General features: G+C 38.6%; 2 protein-coding genes across 4 annotated transcripts in view; both read left to right on the top strand.

Annotated features, from left to right (window-relative positions):
* Window positions 1–24,218, top strand: part of LOC144662138 (uncharacterized) — a 66,079-nt gene that overhangs the window by 17,513 nt on the left and 24,348 nt on the right. Inside the window, exon 1 of one of the 2 annotated variants that reach the window (XR_013572397.1) lies at window positions 10,394–10,495. The exons of the other annotated variant lie outside the window; for it this stretch is intronic. The gene's annotated coding sequence lies outside the window, so the exon portion shown is untranslated. Of the gene's footprint in view, window positions 1–10,393; window positions 10,496–24,218 lie in introns of those variants that run through there. 2 annotated transcript variants of the gene reach the window in all.
* Window positions 1,729–7,005, top strand: LOC144662135 (uncharacterized). Of its 2 annotated transcripts, none has more exons than XM_078522885.1 (4): window positions 1,729–1,859; window positions 3,686–3,847; window positions 5,711–5,936; window positions 6,879–7,005. In XM_078522885.1, the coding sequence occupies exons 2-4, from the start codon at window positions 3,691–3,693 to the stop codon at window positions 6,892–6,894; spliced, it is 399 nt and encodes a 132-aa protein (XP_078379011.1). In that variant the 5' UTR covers window positions 1,729–1,859; window positions 3,686–3,690; the 3' UTR covers window positions 6,895–7,005. The 2 variants fall into 2 exon arrangements, with proteins under 2 accessions (XP_078379011.1, XP_078379010.1); XM_078522884.1 differs by lacking the exon at window positions 1,729–1,859 and adding an exon at window positions 2,164–2,536.

A 24,218-nucleotide genomic window follows, 5' to 3' on the forward strand; every position in this document is an offset into this window, starting at 1 on the left:
AAAGTAGTTTTTATTTCAAACAACCAAGTTATTATCAACTAGAAATCGATTTCGTTAGCTAAGCAACACTGACCGCCTTTCGTGTCGTAATATGTTGTGGGTAAATGATTGGCGCCATATGAAAGCCTTTCCGATAAAACATTTTGTCTGTTTGAGAAATAAATTTCTTGAAATGTCACTTTCGTTTGACGTTAAGTGTTTTTCTCATTAACTATCCGAAGAATGCTTTTTAGCAGTCACGTTATGTATCCTTGAAACTTCAATTTCAACAAAAGCTTACTGAACATAAGCGATTAAAAACTCAAATGCCCACGAAAGCACTTTGAAATTGATCTGAGTTATCTTTAAAAGTAGCCATTCACAAACCTGGGTCGTTATCCGTGACTTGGAACCCTAAAGCAAACAGAGCTCTTGACCAATTATGTACCACGCCGTTTTGCCCTTGTAAATGAAAATATTATAATTTGCTTGACGGGTACTAAGTTGTTATGTTATATACAGATGTAATTATCACCTTATCAAAACCTTTCAAAACGATTAGTCGATTCAAAACCAATATCGCCTTTTCTTAAAATTGTGTTCAGCCAATTTGCCATTTTCGTAACAGCAACTTCCATTTTTCATCACCAATTTATTATTCATTTGTCTGCACTTTGTTTTCTTAAGATAAGCAACATTGCTCGCACTTACGTGACTTGTAATGGGTGCACAATTAATACCACACGAGGGCTATTCCGATAATAAACGTTTCGTCTGTTAGAGAGAAAATATTTTATTGAAACGTCACTTTAGTTTGCAATTAATTGTTTTTATCATTTACCACTTGCTTTAAAACCGTCACGTTTCCTATTCTTAAAATTCGATCGTCAACAAAAGCTTTCCTAACATGACAAGGTATCTTTATAGGTAACAATTAACAAACTTGGTCCGTCATCCTAACTTGGAACCCTAAAACAAAAGAGCTCTTGATAAACTAGGTTCTTTTAACTCTTGTAAATGAAAATATTACAGTTTGCTTGACAGGTTATATATTGATTGGTGATATAATTGCCTTCCAAATATTTGACTGAAACGAAATTCTACGCCGTCCTAAAACTTTGTTTTCTTCTAGACAATTTCCCAGTTAGTTAAAACTCAGTTTTTTGTTAGATAACAATATTGATCGCCTCCTTCGTTTCGTGACTCTCGTTTCGTGATTCCGATAAAACGTTTCGACTGTTAAACAAGCAATCTTTTTGATGCGTCACAAAAGTCTGACAAATGTTTTCGGTTCTCATGAACTAAGTGCTTTTAATTGGCACGTTATCTATCCTTGAAATTCATATGTCAACAATATCTACCTGCACTTAACCAATTATATTCCCAGGTATCAACTGACAAACGTGCTTCGTCATCCTTACTTCGTATATGGTATTTGTTATTTTTTTAATTGTTAACTTAGCGTTTTATACTCAACAGTAGCCTTAAACTTTAATTCCAAAATGCAAAACCTATTGTTAGTATTCACACTCTCTATGGCTGTTTGTACTTTTGTTGATTTTTATATACCAACTAAAAATTTGTGGGTTTTTTATAAGTCGGCGAAAATTTTACATTATGTAAATTAAGAAGCCTACGAAAGGTCGATGCAACTAGGCATGCGCAGTTTGTACTTTCTTCTGGCGCCAGCAAGTCTTAATTGTCGTAGCCCGCACTTAAACACAATTTTCGTTCTTGACAGATGTCAATTTTATATTTGATTGTTACTGAAAAAGGCCTCATAAAGCACAGAAAGTTACCAATCGCATTCAGTTCTTCACAGAGTAACGAAGGCTTATTACAGGAGAAGGAGGAAAACTAAACAAGAAACCCACATTGTGGTGAGTCATGTTTGCAGTTAGTTTGTAATTTTAACAGCTGAGTAATATAGGTGGTTTTGGGGTTACTGAAAACCGTTCCTATTGTTAAGAATATATGCGAAATTTAATGCACCTTTCTTTCGGGCAGTGGCTTGATTTACCACGTTTCTGGGATTAATTAGAATTTAAGAATTACCAGAAAAAAAGACAACTCACCGACACTTAATGGTAGATGAAATACAAGAGTATATTTCAGAAGAAAGTAAAACACTTTAAATGCAGGTTTGCACAGATACCTTTTAAACTAGATCACCGTTTTAAAAGCTTATGAAAACCATCTACCGTCGGATCAAGATTATGAAATTCGATGTACGCATTGACTGCCCCTATTTTATTGCGTTTTGAGCGAAATTCCCATTCACCAAAATCGCCTATGCTTATTTCAGACTTTTGGAAAAAAATACTGTTAAATCCTGCACAATATGTCGAGCAAACTGTGCCACGTAGTTAGGCAGTTTTGAAGCGCTAATGAGTAGACGCTACCACGCTACGCATGCAATATTCATATCTTAACTTTGCTCAATGCCTACAGATGCCATTCAGGTCTCAACACGACTCACTAATAACGATTAGTAGCTTACTGCCAAAGTTGATTTTAAAACAAAAGGTTTACACTGTAACCAGAAATCGTCAGTGCAGTAAGTAATATAATGCTTGTAACTAAATTTTTCAACACTGAAAGGCTAGCTAGGTAATATAGGCAGTTGCCTTCAATTTCGCGGACCAAAGCGACTTTGAAGTAAATATAGTCACTTTGTAAAGAACTCCTATTTTATTTCACAAAATTCAACAACGCTGCGTGAGACATTTTGCACAAAGAACGTCAAAGTAAGTCGAACAGCGATAGACTTTGAGCGTAAGCGTGCACTCTCCTCGTGTCGAGTTACTTTCTCTAGCGCGCGCTCGCGTGGCGGCCCACTCGACAGACTCTGAGAAAAATAAGTCGAGAAAAATGAATAATTAATTTCAAATAAGAAAACCAAATATATACAAAAAGCGATAGGATTTATATAACTGGACTCGCTTTGTTAATGGCGGAAAATTAAATTTAAAAACAAGCTTGCTATGAACTTAAGTTTTCTGTTACCCTCCCTCTCCGCTTCTTCAACCGTTTTGGCTTGGAGATGGAAAGGGACTGATTTGGTGACTAGCTGAATAAAGCAAAAAATTATGATAGATGAAATTTTCGAGTTAGAGATCGTGGCAAGGCAAGATGCTTCTAAAATTACACGTCAAACAAACCTCATTCAAATTAATGGATTTATACCATAAAACTGTATCAAATGGCATGCCTTTTTGTATACAAATTGGCTCTTGTTTGCTGCCAGGTACCTCTCTCCTCCGCAGAGGTTCTATGGGGCGTTCGTTGTGGTAATCAGCTGACCAATGTCACTGCAAGCGGCGTTTTACTACGTTCACATGTTCACCGAGCAAGAAATGTTTAGTATCAGTGTATTGCTTTTGACATAAACATGTTTTTTGTTTGTGTTTTAGAGAAGAAAGCAAGCGGTGGGGTGGCGAAGCAATTTAAAACAGTAGTTTAAAACAACAAACAAACGATTTTTGCTCTGTAATTGTTTGGTTTAAACAAGAACGAAATTTTTTATAATTTCACGGGATAAGAATGAACGAAAAAAATACAAACCAAGCTAATAGACCTAAATAGGTAACGGCTATAATTACAAAATGTCAAGGCGCCTTTTGGTTTACTCTAGAACTCCTTTGTCTTAACGTTTCTTCTTTTAATAAGCTCTGTCATTTACTGACATCGTTTCTTTTCATTTCAGCCAACATGACTCGCACTGATAAGATTATTTTGGCGTTTATCATTGTCCAAGTGGCAGTGGTTCTGGCCAAACCGTACGAGCCGGAAAATGACGATGGGCCGTATGACTTCTTTAACGATACTGAGAACTCTGTTTACAAACGAGACTCGACTGGAAGCTTCCGTAAGACTCCACATCTTCAAGTTAATTGCTAACTCTGTTTTCTGTCCGATTACAGTCAACTCGCGTTATAGCGGGCACGCTCGGGGCGTCGTTTAGTGTCCGTTATAGCGAGAGTCCGTATTAGCGGGAGTCATTTTCAGTCAAACCTCTTTCGCAGGGGATCTGGATATTTGTCCGTAATAGCGAGTGTCTGCAATAGCGGGGTGTCCGCAAGGCGAGAGTTGACTGTAGTAGAAACTCATCCGTGTTCTATTAAAAAAACCCGCGAATATGGTTTCTTCTCTCATTGTTTTCTGTTCGCTGATAAAACACAATTAGACAATTGTTCTTGATTTTTGGCTTAAATGTGCATAAAATTGTAACTTTTAGATTGCAATCCTTTAGGGTTTTTACTAGACAATTAAAATAAATAAATAAATAAATCACCTTTGTTTAACGAGGGTTCACGTAACAGTCTTGCAACTGACAAACCTGTGGCCCTCGGATTCCCGATCGAATTGGAATTTAGAAGTGTTGGTTTTTGTTGAGGGAGGAAAACCGGAGAAGCCCGGAGAAAGACCCTCGGAGCGGTCGAGAACCAACAACAAACTCAACCCACATATGACGTCGGGTCCGGGAATCGAACCCGGGCCACATTGGTGGGAAGCGAGCGCTCTCACCACTGCGCCATCCCTACTCCCCTCCCCCTCACTCGCTCATAGAAAAAGGGCGTTTGAAGTTTAATTGTGAAATATTAATTCTACCATGTCTTGAATAATACAGCCAGTCAGGAGCCATGAAAATTTTGCGACTTTGCGAGAAGCTTATGAATGAAGAACCAAATTATTCTCTCGAATTTGACTTTCTGTAGTTTATATCTTCGGACCGGAAAAGCCTGATACTAGTATAGAGACGGAAAACGTTTCACAGACGTCGAGAAATTTGCCAACAGTGACCGAAAAGACAGTCACGCCGGTGGAGTTAACAGCTTTGTGGCCATTGTAAAGCATATCCAAACCCCCCAGTGAAGGGGATTTGAAAGTCATTTTTGAGGGGTTGTATTTTTTTATCTTTCCAATATTTCTGAAGGGATAAAGGAAAAAGTTGGTTCTTTTTCTGAAAGGGTTAAGAAAAATTGGGAATTTTCTCTGAGGGGGGATCATGTCAGAAGTTTGAACTTTTTTCTCAGAGTGAAATTTTGACTAACCTCGTCATCCCCTTTGCTTCTCCCTCGTTAAATTCCCTTGTGGTTTAACAAGATTCTAACAATGGATGATTCCTCTAAAAGAGTATTCATCTCATCTACCTCTGATCTTTACCATTTTTTAACCTTTTTTATCTCAAGCCGACTCTAGGGCTTTCCACAAGTTGCTCGGCAACTTTTTGGCAACTTTTCATATTTCGAGCATCTTTTTCCCCTTCGAGCAACTTTTTTCTCTCGAGAACCTTGTTGCATTTTGAGCACTTTCCAGACCGAAGATCTCCGAGGATTATCCGAGTGTTGATCAAAGGCCATACGAACGTTTCCGAAGATTTACGAAGGTTGCCGAAAATTTAAGAGGAACTTCTGAAGACGTTTCAACTTTCGGCTCATTCTGCATTAAAACATTACAAAGTTCGTCAGGAAACATGACGTCATCGACATCTTCACGATTTTTCTCAGTTAAAGAAAACCTTGTTATTTAACAAGTTTTCCCCTTGATATGTTATTTAGATACTTCTTTTGCTGTAAAAAATGCAGAAAACTGCTTAGAAATTTAACCCTCAAAGGAAAATTAGCATATATTTTGAGAAATTCTCTTGATTAAAAGCAGGGTTTTGTATTTTTTGGAGCAACTTTTGAGCAACTTTTTTATCAGAAGTAACTTTTTTGGATTTTGGCAGCATATTTGACGCAAATGTTGCTGAAAGTACAACAAACTGTGATGGAACTCACGAGCAACTTGTGGAGAAATATGATTGACTGCGGCAGTGGCTGCGAATCAGGAGGCTGTTTTACCCGACTGTGTCGATCGTCCTGCAGATCAGGGGAGCAACACAATTGGCTGTACGACTTTAGGTGCTACGGAAGTAGAAAGTGCTGCATGTGTAACGGGCGCTCGCAAACCTGGTAAGTTAAGTTGGTTTTCACGTGACGTCATCAAAATTCTAAAATCCAGAATCACATGGTCTCTGAGTATTTATACTTCACTGGCTATTAGACGTCCTTAATACATATTTTGTTGAAGGTTTTTAGCTCGATAGCATTTGCCGTCTTTAAGATAGAGCATTTTGAATTTCGGAGTTTCACGCCACACGAGATCAAAGATGGCCGCCAGAAGGCTGTCAAAAGAATGCTTCATCATGCGATTTTTAACAATCTGAACAGTTGAGATTTTGCGAGAAGTGTTTTAGGAATGTTTACTTGGTCATGATGGTGTTCTGACCGCCTTTTGTAGCAGAAGTGAATGCCAGATGTTTTTGTTGATTTCCGGCATCCATGTTGGAGCCCAAGCAGTTGGGCTCCAACATGGCGTTTCCATACTGTGCTCTCTATATTTGCGTGAAACATTTTGATGGATAACTCGAGTAGGGAATAACGTACAGACCTGAAACTTGGACAAATAGTTTATATAGTAGTTTTCTACAACCTGTAATATTCTTTGACTCAAAAGTTTTGGATTTATTTTTTCGCGGCGTGACGGTGAAAACCACCTATTATCTGGTTGTACATGACTGTAGAAGTCTAGCAATTTTGAAATTGTACTCTTAATAAAGTTTCTAGGTAGAAATTAAATAGAAATAGAAATATATGTAGAAAAAAAACTTTTAAAAACACTAAAAATTTAATAAAATAGGAATATTGACAAATTCTCAATACATAGATATTTACTAATTGCCAATGGCACGTAAGTGACACAAATGAGGCACAACCTTAGCTCTAAGTCACAAACGAATCTGTGATACATTTTAAAAATTTTTTCACTTTCTAAAGGTTACAAAAAATTCATAGAAACAGCACTCAAACTTAATATTGATAAGTTAATCAAACGGTTCTCTTTTTGTTCTACAGCCCCAATGATAAATGATGTGGCCGATCAGCAGTCAGCAGCAATATTGCCGCACAGCAGTGCGAGGTAGTTTAGTAAAAATTGTGAGTATCACAAGACAAAGTGAAAAATAAAAGCAATATTGCCAAATGGAGTGTGTCAAACATTTCAGTCGACATGTCAGTGGACAAATGAATTTCTAATAGTCCTTGCTGGTCATCAAAAAATCGCGGATTGTTTTAAACAACGTTCAGATTGCGCTCATTCAGCCATTAATCCGTTGAAATTAGTTCAAAAGCGCTTGGAATGCGCACTGGTCACGTTCAGACACCAGTGCCCAAACAGTCTGTTTTAGAAGAACCTTAATTCTACCCACAATTCAGTGTTGTTATACGCCAAGTTTGGTCTTTTTTACCAAGCTTTTACCTCCAAGCCTGAGGGGAAAATGCTATTCTATTCTTCAGTCAATCGATAAGTGCCGTTTTCGAATCTCTCAAAAAGTTTCCATTGTGTATTATCCAATCAAAAACTTCCGCCAGCATGACGGAATCAGGATATGTCTTGTTTCTTGGCAACTTCGGTGATGAAAACCCTCAACTTGTTCCGCGGCCATGTAAACATTAGTGCTACTCTTTGACTTTGAAAATTACCGAAACAATTTTTAACCGATACTCCATTCATGGTTTTTGTTTACTCTTTCAGGGGTATTTTGCTAGCCTAGGCCTGATATGGCCTAACTCGTTCAGATAATGAAACCGCCATGTTGTGTTACTAGTTCTTGCTCTCACTGTATCAGGATATATCCCATGGCCTTGATGTGTTTGTTTCCGTAATACTTAGAAGCCTCATTTCTACATGTGTTCATGTCAATCTCTTTGCCTGCTGTACCAAACCCGATTCTGGAATCACAAGAGATGCAATTATTCTCATTGTTGCCGAGAATGCCAATCCTCGCCTTAGGCCACACACCACTATTGTTAGTCACGGCATTGAACCCTTCTTTGTTGCATTTAGCTTGCAAAAAGGCCTGTGAGCCAATCAGCATCTTCCACGTGTCACGACCCAGTGAGGTGTTGCGGTATTTCTCGTCAGCGATCAGTGAGTACAGAGAGTTGTCGGTCATGTTGATAGCAATGAACCTGTCCTGTTGACCAATCTTCATACCAAGACAGATCCTCGAGATGGGAGTGTTTCAGTAGGTCGGTACCTTGGTCTCTTGATTGTCAAACGCACTGCAGTCTTTCCTCTTTCAAGGTTAAAAATTTCCTTGTTGCTCTAGAAATCAGAAGCGAAGTGAAAGGTTCTCTGTGAAACAAGAAAACGACATGTTTCCATTACTCAGTAGGGTATGCATGCCTCTGCAATGCCTTGCTCCTAGCAAAAATTATTTCTTAACTTATGATTAGGCTGAGACAGATGTGTGAAACTGACATATACCTGCGCGCCACTGATCTTGATAACCAGCGTCCATTCTCCTTCCCCGCATGCGTTTAGGTTAATCATGTGACAGTACACATGGATCCCCGCAAAACCTAATTTCAGTAAGTAGTCTGTGTTTCCTATGAACCTGATAATAAAAGCAAGTAATTTTTTTCCAATACTACTGAGTATTGGTTTTGCCTTTGCCTCCCTTTCCATGAAACAAGTCTTGAGCGACCATTGTTTAATTGTATCCAATCAAAAAGAGACTTTTCCCTTCGGCACCACTTCTTGGTGCTATGCATTCGGACGGCTTAAAAATTCTGGATACCCGTTTTCGTTCGAGGACTAGTTATGGACCGTTTGACTTAATTTTCGATCAAATGATACGAGAAGATTCGTCAAGCCTTCCTTTTTTCTGGTGCTAGTTTTAAAGCTGTGCGATGGGATTTTAAGGTCGAGAATCGTCCCGGCGCTGGAGCTACTCCACTTGGAGGAGCTGTTGGGCTTTCCACCCTTTCCATATAATTAGATGTATAGTAAGCTGCGAAAGCAAAACATCCTTCAATCTACTCAAATTCACCATTCCGAGCCAAAAGAACGACACTACGCAAAAAGTTAAAACTTACATGTATTCAGCATGAATTTGTTCATGTTTTGCGCCATTATACACTTCTACAAACCTTTAATTTCGGTAAATTCCATACTTTCACTATAAAACTGTAAATGTACACAGTCTGCACGCACACAGTTTGTCTGGGCCCACTTTGGTAGAAATTAAAGCGCCGGTTTTAGCCTCAAACTATTCCACTGCGTTTCACGAACCGGCTTTCGAAGAACTAGCGACAAATTTTCTGGAAACACGCCACAATCATGCCACCAACCTTAGTCACGTTTTGATCACGTGCTTTTTCTTGTTATTGATCACGTTCAGGTCAATGTATCTCCATCGATCGGGATACATTTAAATTTATGCAAGGTCACGTGATCAAGAACAGCCAATGAGAATTGTCTGCACAGCAAGAGAAACTGCAGATGTGTAGACAGCAAATGTTTTATGTAAGTGTTTCCAGCTGTTTAATTGGTATGATCGACAACGAATTAATTTCTCCCGGGATTGCCAACTCAGCCATAAATTATACCAACAGGGTTATAGCGTGTACTAGATAAGCTCACCAGTCATTTTCAAGAAGAAAGACTTTAAGCGTTTTAATCGGTACAAGAAAGGTTGGCTAAACACTGTTTAAACGAAATGCGGTGTTATATTTGTGTCAAAATATCGACAAAATGTGAACAGAAAACATTTTGTCTTCATGCCGGAGGTCATACCTTGATCCGACTCATGATTATTCCATGATCGCGCAGCTCAATTGTGAATTTAAACAATAAGCTGAAACTCGACTCACGTGGAATATAACTGCGCAGTAACTATTCACAAGGGAAAAGCCCAAAAAATGAAATAAAGATAAAATACGGTATCCGTAGCTGCAACTAAACAGACTGAAACAGAAAAGATTATGTAGGTATGGACAGCAAAGTCCACGAAACCAGTTAGCTATTGTAATGGGGATTGCCAGCTCACCCGTAAAATATACTACAATATGTATAGCGTGTACTTGAGACAGGCTGGTAAGTCGCGGAATCCTTTAGAGCAGTAGAAAAACTATATTTATCTGTTTACATTAATGGAACACTGTTAAACAGAATTTTGTTCCTATGTTTGTGTTATATGAAAGTTTATATGTCGACAAACTGGCAACTGGGGGAAAACATTTTGTCTTCTTGATGGAGGTCATAGCCAATTCTTATGAATATTCCATGAGCGCGTAGCTCCGTTATGAATCAATAAAAACTGAAAACTCGACTGAGGTCACTTGATTCTCGTGTTCATCAACCATGAGTGGAATATAATCGTTTCTTTTTCGCAAGAATTGAAAAGTGAAGACATACAAAAGACAAAAGCCAAATCAAATAACGACAAACTGGCTGCACATGAAACAAGAAAGATTATCAATGTATGGACAGCATACATTGCATACAATTTTTTTTTCCAGTTTTTTAATTTGCATGACCAACAACGAATTTCTCTCGTGATTGCCAACTCAGCCATAAATTATACTAACAGGGTTATAGCGTGTACTAGGGATAAGTTCTAGTCATTTCCAAGAAGAAAGGCTTTAAGCTCGGAGTACATTTCAACGTTTTACTCGTTAAAAGGAAGGTGAGACCATTTCAATTTCATGACATCTTAGTTTTAGCAGTCTCTTTTCTTGTAAGATTTTTTAAGTCCAAAACATATTCTCTTTTCATGTATTTGCCTGATTTGCAAGTAAAGTTACACTAACAGAAAACGTTTCCATTAACGGTACCAACATTGACCGGACATAAGCCACTCTATAAAAAGATGAGTACGTCTCCACATCGCAAAAAAAAGACCCAAATACGAGCTTTTAACCTTATTATAAGAAAATAACGGTGCGAACTCGGTTGGGAGCGAAACCTTCATCATTCAAATTGACGAATATTTAACAATAATCCTGCGAAATCGCGCGGAATATCGCCTGATACTTAGCCCACGACCTACAGCTCGTTAGCGAAACGACTTTAGACGTAGGCGAATCGACCTAGGACGTTAGCAAGCTATTCCTCAGCGAATTCACTCGTAGGCGAAACGACCGCAATTCGATTTAGTTTTTGGGCCCTGCTATAAGGTTGTTGCGTTGAAAGGTTTGGACTCTAAATTAGAGTACCAGCTCGCTTGCGACCTTGAGTTTTAATCCTGTAAATCTAAAACTAAAAAGGAAAACATATCCCGGTGATACAAATACCAAAATGAACACCTTTGTTTAAAGCCGCTTGTAAAAACTGATTGAAATGTATATTGTGTGGCAGACTCTTGACTCCTACGCACATGTTCTGCGTAGGAAGTTAAGGGACCTGGTGTTAGTGACGGAGTATTTAAGAGCGTTAAAATAACCTTTTCCATTTTTCCAGATTGGCCAAACACTGTTTAACCGAAATGCGGTGTTATTTTTGTGTCAAAATATCGACAAAATGGGAACAGAAAACATTTTGTCTTCATGCCGGAGGTCATAACTTGTTCCGACTCATGATTATTCCATGATCGCGCAGCTCAATTGTGAATTAAAGCAAGAAGCTGAAACTCGACTAACGTGGAATGTAATTGCGCAGTAACTATTCACAAGAGAAAAGCCCAAAAAATAAAATAAAGATAAAATACGGTATACGTAGCTGCAATTAAACAGACTGAAACAGTAAAGACAGTAAAGATTATGAAGGTATGGACAGCAAGGTCCACGCAATCAGTTAGCTATTCTAATGGGGATTGTCAGCTCACCCATACATTATAACGCGTTCCAAACTAAAATGTGGCATTCCAATTTTGATAAATTTAGAGAGAATGACGTAAATACTCTGAAAATTACTCATTTTTACTAGTAAAATTTAAACCTAAGTCGGAAAATGTTTTTTGTGCGTTGCAGAAACTCGAGTTTCTTTTGAAAAAAGTCAAAAACCGGCCTTAAATGATTTGTGCAATTTTCGCGGAAAAGCAAAATCACCACTTTATTTAAAGTAATATTTTCATCATTTGCCCTGAATCCAAATATTACGCTAAAATTAAGAAGAAAGACAACTGTGTTTGCTCGGAAGTACAAAATTCTTCCGAGTGGATTTCTTTATTACAAATAAGTCCTCACTAAAACTTTCAGAAATTCTGAAAACGATCAAGTCCTTACTAAATCTTTCAGAAATTCTGAAAACGAACAAGTCCTCATTAAAATTTTCAGAAATTCTGAAAACGATACAACTCACACTAAAATTTTCAGAAATTCTGAATACGATAAATCTCTCACTAAAACTTTCATAAATTCTGAATACGATAAAGCTCCATACTAAAACTTTCAGAAATTCTGAAAACTATAAAGTCCTTACTTACACTTTCAGAAATTCTGAATATGATAAAGCTCACACTAAAACTTTCAGAAATTCTGAAAACGATACAGCTCTCACTAAAACTTTCAGAAATTCTGAAAACGATACAGCTCTCACTAAAACTTTCAGAAATTCTGAAAACGACACAGCTCCCACTAAAACTTTCAGAAATTCTGAATACGATAATGCTCACACTAAAACTCTCAGAAATTCTGAACACAATAAAGCCGTCCCTAAAACAGAACTTTTAGAAATTCTGAACACCCTTAAGCCCTCATTAAAAAAATATATTAATTCTAAGATAAATTTTGATGACCCTTAAGATCTCAATGTCCCTAATGACCCCAAAAAGAGTTCAAAAATTCTAATCTTTCTACTAATCTAAATCGAAAGTTCAAACATTCTGAGAAAATATTTTAAATTCAACCTTCTTTTGCTGTAAGGAGAATAAGATATCCTGATCTTTCAACAAAACCTACAAGCCTTGTCCCTTTTGACATAGTCCAACTTATTTATATTCTGTGCATAAGAACAGTATTTTAAAACAATGAGCTTGTGGCAGCTACATGTACATGTAATATACACAGTCATGCATGTCAAAGCATATTCAAAATAAACCTATACAATCATGTGCACATTCAAATTATTATCATTTATTGTAAGTTCACAAACCACTAAAATGAAGATGGCATGCTAATCCTCAGTTAACTGAAATCAAGACTATTAACAATACAAGTCTTGGGGAGGTCATCAACCCAGTGTCCATCTCTTTGGGTCATTCTGTAGACTTTACTTTACCTTTCCAATAACTCAGCTTCACTTCCTTACTCTTTCACAACAGAAAAGGTTTACAGCCACTGACTTTTCATCTTAATATTCTCCAGATGGACAATGACTGTTTCAATAGGATTTCATGTTGCTGTGGTGGCCTACATATCTAAACCTGAATTAAAGAGGCATGCTGTAGTTATTTGCATGTCACAAATAAAAAATAGTAGTAGTTACAAATGACTGGGTTTATTTAGATGTGAACTTAAACTTATTTTTGTTCTAATTCATTTTCATAAATCAGAGCTAAAAAAAGCTTGAGACAGAAATACCATAAGTCATTTATTACACATGAATTCTATTTTGAGCGTGGATATACATTTATGCTCAGTAATAACAGAAAAGAAATAAAAATGAAAACTAAAACCATAAGCAAATCATCACTAAGAGCAAAAAACATTGAAAACCCTAGTGAAAATGCAAATACAAATGAAAATCGCTGAGCCATCTGAGTTTCCATACACAACAGTGTTGACTGAAGACGCGTTTACACGATAGAGAAAATTGGGTATGGACCCGTCAAAAACTCGGTCCGGACCTGACCATTTTTGTAGAGAAACAGTCAAATCAAAACGGGGCCTATGGCCTATTGCCCCGTTTTGATTTGACTGTTCTCTACAAAAATCGTCAGGTCCGGACCAAGTTTTTAACGGGTCCGTACCCAATTTTCTCTATCGTGTAAACGCACCTTGAAATACATTTTTTTTAAATTTATTTAAAATTTAGCCTGTGTACAGCCATCTCGCTCTGCAAACAAAAAATCGTGGAACGGACATCTGTTTTATGGCGTTCTTAATTGTGTTCGGCTGTGGGCGATTTTCCCGGAATGTGTGGAAAATGATCTGATTGGCACTTACACAAAAACCATTCATAATTTATGTGGGTGATAGCTTGTGGCATTCCAAATTATTTTAGCCTACGTCGAGCATTCAATCTGTACAGCCTTTTGCCTCTCACTTGTTTGTGAAGGGCAAAATTAGACTTGCCACAAGTCGACCTCACGAGTTTTCACAGTAAATAAGCGAGCGAAGCGAGCCTTTTAGGGCGCAAAGCGGCTGTGCGAGTGACGCAGTCGCCATCGGTCGACTTGTCTCGCTTGAAGGGTTTCCAGCTCCGGTTGGAGCAGACACAAAAACATCTCTCCCAGAAGGATAAACTTCTATTGTTTTTCTCTGGTAGTCAAGCAAACTTGAATAACTGGTGGCCTTGAGAGCATCATCTATCCTTTCGAAATTGACCCAATGTTGAAGGTTTGACCGCAAGTCACATCTCACTGCGCTTAATCCCTTGTGATTGATTTTTCTGTCCTTAGGGCTGCTCTGATTGGCCTACGCTCAGCGACCCGTTTTTGGGTTGTTAAAAGTGACGCGATTCAAGTATGAAAAGTCATTTGTCCCAGCATGCCATAATAAACAAGACGAAGGACTTACGTGAAAGTCTAGGGCAAAATATGCAGTACAATGTATCATTTAAAGCCAGGACAAGTTAGAAAGAGCAATAGTTTTGTGAAGACTGTGGTCTACATGTAGAACATTTCTGCACTCTAGTTTGAAACCCTTTGTAAGGGCCTATTTACATGGAGGTGGGGCACCCCAGGTAGTTGACATAACCCGCCTAGGTGGGGTAACCTGCCTGACCATATAAACTCTCATTTTTTCTTGATTGCGTTTACATAATAGGTGGGGTCGGTCCTCCTAGCCGGGGTCGTGTTTTGCAAGGTAAATGTTTCAACGTGAGGTAAACTGCCTACCCAGGGACGACTCATCAGGTTAATCTGAAAGTGCGGTAAATGCAAACTACACAAGATATGGCTGCCTACGGCTTTATCTACGGCTGCAAACCCGGCGAGATTTTCCTATAGCTTTATCTGCCCAATGTGGAACGGCAGTGCGAAAAGATGCTTGAAGAATTAAAAGTAAAAGTGAAGCATCAAGCTTAGGCCCGAGCGAGTCTCATGCTTCGACTATAAACAACAATGACTTCGACAACTGCTTCGACTTCTAATACTTTGCCTAGTCAAATAATCGGTCGAAAGCACAAGATGAGAGAAATCAACCGTAAATATAAAAGATTACAAAACAAAATGCGATTTCAATGGAATTTTTTTGAGGCCAACCTGGCTTGCTTTTTACGAAAATAAGTATGTCATTGTATTGCCTTCGATTTTCCCAAAAACGAATTCGGCTCTGAAGTTCAGTTATCGAGCCTATGAAACGACTAAAAGGAACGAGTGAAAATAATATACAAAGACATTTTGTCTTTTTACATGCTAACCTCGTGTAAATGTCATCTCGGGATCCTGAGGTGATAAGGCTGCATGTAAATGCGAGCTAATTTTCAACCACGGCTGGGCCGGTTTCCTTTACCTACCCGGGGTCCCCCACCTCCATGCAAACAGGCCCTAAATGTGCCACATAGTCTTTCGTTAGTGCTGTTTGTTTTGGCTCATTTCGATTTGAAAATGTTTGGTTTGGAAGGACAAGCTCTTGAATTTATCCGTGAAGGCAAATGATTACTTGGATTTAATAATTGTGATACCGCGATGTATTGTATGAATGACACTATCTTTGTCTGGTTTGCCTGGCTTCGCCAAAATTTTTTGTAGCTTTACTTCGAGAACGAAAAAGGTTGGTTTTAGAGATTTTTTGCTGTAAACATTTTGCTCCTTGGATTTTATGAATCTAGTGCTTTGTGTTCGAGCTCTATGATGTTTTATCCCCCTTGTTTGTTGTGTTATAATTTGGAACCGCATGATTCAAATCCAGTCAACCAGACACACAGATTTATTTAAAATTTAAATTAATGACGATTTAAATTTATGGACGCCATAACACAGACTTTCCCTTCGCGATTTTTTGGAGCGGAGTGGGGGCAACTGTACACAGACTAAGAGTCTTTATAAAGAAACATTTACATGCACATGTAGCCATGGCATGTTCAGTACTGTCATCCAGCAAAAAAGGGCTTATGTTCAGGGGGAGGGGAGGAGCTTATAACCAGATATATAATTTTGTTTTCTGGTAGTTGGGCCAACATGTACATGTATAACCAGGGTGGCTTACTGTACATTAAAAACCCATGAGTAAGAACCTACTCCACGATAGCCTAAGCAGATTCTTATCTAAATGGTAATTAACACAAATATGGGCTATTCAGGTTCTAAATAGGTTATTGTTTTCTGAAAAAAAATTACATTGATGCATATAGAAATTTTAGTGGTATTCAGAAATTTGCATACCACATACCGGTACGGTATGTAAATACTGTATAAAGCTTTTATCATTCAGAATATGACATTGCAGTGTATATACAACTGTACATGCAAAGTAATGCTTTGTCCAAAATTAGTTCCAAAATGCATGTTTCCAAATTTGACGCTTAATAGGTTATTATAAAAATGGTGTCTAATTTGCAATTGTTAGCCTGACAGGCTGTTATACAGTGTATCTTAGGTTCTTATTCACAGGTTTTTACTGTATAGCCAGAATTTTACAATATGAGCTCATACCAAAGGCAGACAATCCTCTGTGTTTTAGGTCGTGTGACATGGACATCACTCATAGGCATCATTATTTGTAAACTTTTGTGATTTTATGAGATTTTTAATCCTTGCTAGCCATCACCACCCCCAACAAAAGCACATAAGAGAAAGAGACAGTCTCTTTCTCTTACTTATGTTGGGGGCGGTGACAGCTAGCGAGGAATTAACGGCCTTAAAACCTCATAAAATCACAAAAGTTCACAAAACGATAAAAGGTAAGTGATATATATTTATCTGGCTTACAGCAGATCAACGTTTGTGATTGAAAGATGCAAAATTCAGTATTTTACGGAGCATTTCTTACAATGACTCAAGCCGAGATCGATCAAGTACAGTGAACGTGTGAGATCAAATAAATGTAGTGGGTACTGTGATGCTTTAATAATGCACGTTACGCGGCCTCAAATACAGAGGATTGTCTGCGTGCCTGTGCTCATACATGTACATTGCCTCTTACTCAATACAGCAATCTATATCTCTGAATCGGTGAATTCCAACATAGCTAATCGATATTAAAAAATCAATAAACTAGTTCAAGAGTTCAATTAATATAAAAGCTTGAATACACATAGACATCAACTGATAACATAACATTGCATGCATTATATCGATCTCTCCGTCCTTTCGGTTGATACCTGTCGTTTCGTCAACAAGTACCGTGTAGTTTCGCAAAAGGGCAGTTTCAAAGAGCGTTAGGTAACACTAGGGCGATTTCAAAATATCTGGCAATTTCATATGTGCCGATAGCCTTGCCGAAAGCTAAAGGACAGTAAAGGAACGAGGAATTAGAGATTACAGGCACTTATAGGTTGGCGAAAAGACCAGTAACAAAAAATACATTTTTTTACTCACCTATATGCATTGTGATTAAGAAGAGACTTCTATCCCTCATATTTTCAAAAAACTTAAGCATGTACACTGAGCAATAGATACGTAATTCCTTCGCCATAATTGCAGAAATCTTTGCCATCCGTAACTTTGATCCGCCCCCTAAAAAACGGTCATTCTTGAGTCTGCAGTTGAATTCTCCAGCGGATTTCTCTGGCTTAACCAATCATGGTACTCTAATCCTCCCACGTGACTATTGAATTCGTTAAATCATTTCGTTTTCGCCCGCTCGATTTGAATTATTCTGCTGATCGTTCAACGCGTTTTGTTTACAAAACTGTAAAGCGTTTCTTATAGTATTAATCACGTTTAGAATAACAGATAATGCTTTATAAATCTTGTGTGAAATGGAAATAGTGAACAGAAGCTTGGGATTCTTGGAGCCGAAACAACGTGCATTCATTGCGTGCAGCCACGCATGTTTTGGCTCTGGAAATTTCTGCTTTTTGTGCCTTACTGAGACCTGATTGAGCTGGCCCATCTATTAAGCAGCTATTGTAACGTGACACTTGACACAGTGGGCTGAACTAACGAGCTTTCAGCGACGTTTCTTGACGAATTGAGAGGCTTTTTCTGGGCACTTATCGGAAAACTTGGATATAACGGAACAGTTTTCTGTTGATCGCGTAACCACATCTGATCTACGCGAGTTGTAACGGCTTTGTACGCGAAGGCTAACGACTGACGCTACTGTCAACGCGTGGAGGAACGGGCGCTGCGCGCGCAAAAAATAACGAACTTAGAGCGCGCTTTGAAGAACTCTCTATCAGCTCTATTACTCGCACCAGCGCGCGCACCATGTGAAAACGCTTTTTGTGATACAAACTACGTGCGCATGGGTGCGATAAAACAGTAAAAACTGTCATAAAACAACGGTCGGTGGTGATTGTGATGACTCACCTTGCAAGAAGAATATATGAATGCCGGGGCACATTGGTAGTACTACTTATTCTGTGGGCAGCGACAGGAAGTGAGAGAAGTGTCCCGCGATTGATAGATAATGCGGCTGTAGTACAAACTAACTGTTCTAAATGCGGGTGGCGGAAAAGTTTACGTCAACACACCAAGTTATCCACAAAACCTGTGGCGTATTATGCTAACTCTACCGCAGCACGCCGAATCTTACTACTTAGTGGCGACATCAGCACAAATCCTGGACCAAGTAAGGATGGTGTGAGAGTCAGTAAGGATTACCTGGAACAGTTTGCAAAAGCTATTAATCCGCGATCAAGAAACCTAAACATTGCTCATATTAACATCCGCAGCCTGAGAAACAAACTGGAAGAGGTTAAACTCCTATTGTATTTGTGTCGCTTTGATGTGTTGTCAATAACAGAGACCCATTTGGATGACACGATATCGGACCGTCAGTTAGAAATCAAAGACTATAAGATAATAAGAAGGGACCGAGGCGTTGGCACAGCTGGTGGGGGTTGCGTGGTATATGTGGCCAGTTACATATGTTCCTCCCGCCTGAGAGTCTTGGAAACACAAGAAGTCGAGGGGATGTGGCTGAAGCTGTTAATCGACTCTAACGCTTTTGTGGTTGGAACAATCTATAGACCTCCATCGGATGGAGCATTTTATGAACGGTTTCACGAGATTCTGGAGAAGGTATGGATGAAATACAAGAACGTTGTCATTTTGGGTGATTTCAATTGCGATTACGCGCAACGAAATGGTGACATTGTGTTGTCAACCACCGGTAGTAAGTTACAGACATCACTTCTTCAATTTGACTATACCGTGGTTAATAACGAGCCAACAAGAGTGACACGTGACACCTCTACACTTATAGACCTAGTCATCGCAAGCAGAGCAGGGCTTATCAGCAACACACGTAATCTGGAGCTTGGTATCTCGGATCACATGTTAGTGTATGCTTGTGTTCAAACAAGAGTCCGAAGACCACCTCCGAAAATAGTCAAAGGCCGCACCTTTAAGAACTTCAATCGGTGTGAATTCATTAGGGATTTGGAGGACGCCCCCTGGTCTGTGTGTTCTGCGTTTGATGATCCTGATGACTGTTACTGGGCGTGGTCAAACATCTTTAACGACATCTGCAACAGACACGCACCTTACAGGGAAGTGAAGATCAGAAGTCAGTCTCTCCCGTGGATAACACCGCAGATACGCCATACAATGAACCAGAGGTTTAAAATCCTACTGATGGCCAGAAGAACAAACAATGAGGAACTCTGGAAAATATACCGCGAGCTGCGAAACAAAGTAACGTTAGACGTCAGAAAGGCAAAGTGCAAATATTACACAGAGCTATTTACTGAGGTAAAAGATTGCAAGTCCTACTGGAGGCTGATAAAGGAGTCTGCTTGCTATAAAACATCCTTACCAATTATGGCGATGAAAGGACCTGGCGGAGAAACCGAAACATCAGATCTGGCTATTGCGAACATTTTGAACGAACATTTCGCTACAATAGGAGAGAAACTAGCCAGCGACCTTCCTCAAGCAGAGAGACGGCACGCCTTAGCAAACCTATCCCGTGTCACACCCACGGTAATGACAATTGATTTAACAACAGATATTCTCAAGAAGGCGCTTTTTAAGTTGAAACCAGACAAAGCTAGTGGCCCGGACCACGTTTCCTCCAAACTTCTAAAGTATGCTGGTAATGTCAGCATACCGTCACTGATGTCTGTCTTCACTGCAAGTACTGCATCCAATTCTGTCCCTGCTACTTGGAAATTAGCTAATGTGTCGTCATTGTATAAAAGTGGTGACGAGACAGACAAGCATAACTATCGTCCGATATCCCTTTTGTCCGTTCCTGGGAAGCTGATGGAGTCATGTATAGGCTCCATCATCACCACGCATATAACAAATCACGACTTAAGAAGCAGGAACCAGTGGGCATATAGAAAGGGCTACTCGACAGAACTGCTGCTGGTGAAGATGACTGAAGACTGGAGAACAGCGCTGGACAGTAACCTGGTGGTGGGAATAGTGTTTGTGGACTTCCGCAAAGCCTTTGATTCTATATCCCACTCGCTGCTGCTACAAAAACTCCAAGGGCTTGGCATTTCAGGAGACCTTTGGTCTTGGATCAAGGACTACCTTTCAGAAAGACACCAGATCACGGTAATTAACGGCAGTCGATCCAGCCTACAGACAGTGAAATTTGGCGTACCACAAGGATCTGTCCTTGGTCCTCTACTTTTTGCATTGTTCTGCAACGATCTGCCAAATATAACCGATGGTAGTGAAGGAGAGCTTCACATGTATGCTGATGACACAACCATCTACGTCGCGGCCACAAGTCCGGACATGGTAGCCACCGTGCTAAATTACATCTTACGGAAATTATATCGCTGGTGTTGTCAAAATTTGCTGACGCCACACCCGGGAAAAACAGAATATATGCTGCTATACCGAGGATCATTTACTGGCCCTTTACAAAGCATTAAGCTTGGGGAAAATAACATCAGGCAAGTTACTTCAGCAAGGTGTCTAGGTATCCAAATAGACAGTGCACTCAAATGGAACATTCATGTCAAAGAACTGTGTAAACGTTTCACCCAGAAACTGAACCTTTTGAGATCATTGTATTTTTTGCCAATTCCTGCGAGAGTAGACTTTTATTTTAAAGTAATTTTACCGTCTGTAATGTACGGTATGATAGTCTGGGGGTCGTGTGGCTCAACACTTTTTAGTGACTTAGAAAAAATCCATGTGCGTGCCGCCAAGATAATTTTCGGCTTAGACTGGTTCACCCCTTCAGAAGACGTACTGCGTCAAGCAAAGTGGATACCATTGAGGCAAATGTACATCCGCAGGGTACTTTGTTTTGTCTTCAAATGTGTATCTGGAGGTGCTCCGGTCCAATTACAACACTTGTGGACGGAGCAGAAGACTAATTACAATCTTAGAAGGAAAAATTGCTTGTCAGTACCAAGACCAAAGACTGACTTTCTCAAAAAGTCGATCACTTATGAAGGGGCCACATTATGGAATTCTTTGAATAACGAGGCCCGCCTTAAAGAATCGTTGGCAAGTTTCAAGGGTGCTTTGAAAGTATTAGGGATTTAGAGGCTGTGTATTTGCGTTTGTTTGGAATGCTTAGTTTGTAGTCTTTATTTGTTATTTAAGGGTTTAGTTAGCTTCAATAGTAATTTGTAAACACGACCACATCAGCTATGCTGCAAAACATTTATCGTGTATAAATAAAAGCTTTTATTATTATTATTATTATTATTATTATTGATCAAAGTCCTTGTGCTTTGAAGTGTCAGTAGAACACCGTGTCAGTCTTGGTCGTTTACAAACGTGTTATGGTAAGTAGAGCTTTTATATGTACATCTTCTCAAAACCAACCAGAACTTTAAGCTTAGGTTTAGTCTTTCACGTAACTGGCGGCAGAGGCAATCACTTCATTCACACAAACGACATTGCTCAAATATTCGACCATTGTATTATCCGCCATTTTGTCGCACAAATAGTCAGAACGATTGCAGAAATTTGAGAATACTGTACCCCACCACTTCATTTACATGCGTCGGAACGCTTTGAGAACGAGGTATAACTCAATAGGCACTTTTCCCGAGGAGCGATTGCAGAATAGGGAAGATATCTGTTTACAGACATTGTCTTTGTTTTTTAAATGTCCAACAAGTTGAACAAAAGAACTCTTTGTTTCGCTAGTCAATAGTTTTCTTGTTGGCACATAAATAACATTATTATACATTAGAATTACTTTGAAACATGTGATTGGTCGAGAGCAATCAGACAATATACAGTAGCATGAGTAACAGAGTTACCCGGCTAGAAGGGATGAAACATAGCCCACCTTTACATACAAAATTCACAGCCCTTCAGTTCTACCCGCGCGTCACAGTCCTTGTATAACTCCAAACCATTGAAGAAAATTATGGTTTTTGAATTACAGTACATGTAGGATATTATCCCTACAAAAGTTTTGAATTTTGATTTAATAATAAGCTGTTGCCGAAAGAAATATTTACCAGCCTACAGATAAAAATAATTTGATGTAATTTCGGTTAAAGAGCACTGTTTTGGTCAAGAATTTATACATTTTATGCCGTAAACTTCAAAATTAATTTAATTTTAGAACACGTGCCAAGACTTATCCCCAGCAAGCCGTGATAGCCCAGGCATAATGGTTTACATGGCAAAAGGGTATCCCACATAAAAGGGTGCCCTGGGCAAGCAGGCCGAGTGCCCCGGTAAGGCGTTAGGTGGGTTTCCTGTCTAGCATGTAAATGCTTCAATGGATTTTTTTACAGAAACTTATGAAAAGTTGGCTCGCCTACATGTATGGTAGCTCTTTTAGCTTGGCACGCGACTTCGATGCAAACAGGCCCTAATAATTCTTTAATACTACATGTTAATTACCTAAAGCTACATGTAAATGTGGAATTCATTTGCTTTTTATACTTTTTCAGGTTAAAGTAACACAAGAAAACACAGAAAAAGTACAAACAACAGTTTTATATGACTGCAGCAGTTTTGCATCTATTCAGAAAACAGCAAGGAGCTAAGTCTGATTTTAAACAACTATAAATTCATACATGTATGCCAATCAAAGGTATCAGTTTAGGCATGTTAGAATTGAACCTGGGGCATTTGTGACAGTGTTATTCTCGTAATATATGACTTGTAAAAAAAAACTTTCTAACAAGTCTGCATTTCAATATCTGTGAGTATGCCTAGAGTGTACAAAGCCTTCCTACAAAAATTCTGAGTTTGTCTCTAGTCAGTGATTCCATACTATTTTTACAAAGCACTTAGGGATTCTGGATCATTCCAAGATATGTAAAAACCTGCAAGTAAGAATCTAAAATTTAAAAACAGGTTCTTACTTTCTAAAGTTGATTAAAATGTTTGCTTTTGGGAAAAATAAGTTAAGGTAGGACAAGGCTTTACTGTACATGTATACAATGTCATGTTGTGAATGATTAGTGCTTCATTTTTACAGAAACACTTGTCAGGTATGTAAATTTAATACACAAATAATAGGAGGAATATCACCCTTAAATTAATATTCTATAAGCAACAATGAAATTTAACCTACTAGAACCTAAATAGCTTAAATTTGTGTTCACTACCATTTATGTAAGAACCTATTTAGGCTAACCTGGAAAAACCTAGGTTCTTACTCACAGTTTTTTACTGTATTCCTAGGATTTTCTTTTTTGGTCGAGGAGCAGGGAATGGACTTTTAGAAATTCTAAGCCAGAGAGAACAATAGTAGATTGTGGAAGCTCAGCATGAAATTTTGAATTTGGAATCTGCCATTCACATTTCTTTCGTGAAATTTGGCAATAAAATTCATGGTAACAAAAAGTGATCCCCCATTTGAATGAATATTTTCATACATGTTATACAGGTCATGTACAAACTGTAGATAAACAAACTCCATTTGATGTTAAAATATGCAGTGATATTTGTTTCGTGAAGCAAACAATCTTTTCTAAGTGAAGTTTGAAGAAAAGTGTGCCCTCTTATGAAAGGCTGATGTCGAAAATTACAGTAATATCAGTGCATGTTGCAACTCGAAAAATGGTTTTATACCTATATTTGGTCAAGGAAACATTATTTATTAGGGATAGTCAGGGAGTTTTGTGAGCTAATGTCTGTTCATCTTTTGGGTTTATTTACCAGTACATTGTACATGCATTTTACAGTTTACATAGTAATATTATTACCTGTAGCTAGGACACTAGGTTACAATACATGCAATTCTCCAGCACTAAAA

This window comes from Oculina patagonica, chromosome 8 (assembly GCF_052425735.1).
Source record: "Oculina patagonica isolate OP01 chromosome 8, crgOcupat, whole genome shotgun sequence".
Lineage (NCBI taxonomy): Eukaryota > Metazoa > Cnidaria > Anthozoa > Scleractinia > Oculinidae > Oculina > Oculina patagonica.

Bases quoted from the DNA above. Each gene is read 5' to 3' on its own strand.
- LOC144662135 (XM_078522884.1), top strand. From the start codon at position 2,392: ATGCAATATTCATATCTTAACTTTGCTCAATGCCTACAGATGCCATTC. The intron at 2,537-3,685 runs GTAAGTAATATA...TTTTCATTTCAG, and splicing joins AACCAGAAATCGTCAGTGCA to CCAACATGACTCGCACTGAT. The intron at 3,848-5,710 runs GTAAGACTCCAC...GGATTTTGGCAG, and splicing joins AGACTCGACTGGAAGCTTCC to CATATTTGACGCAAATGTTG.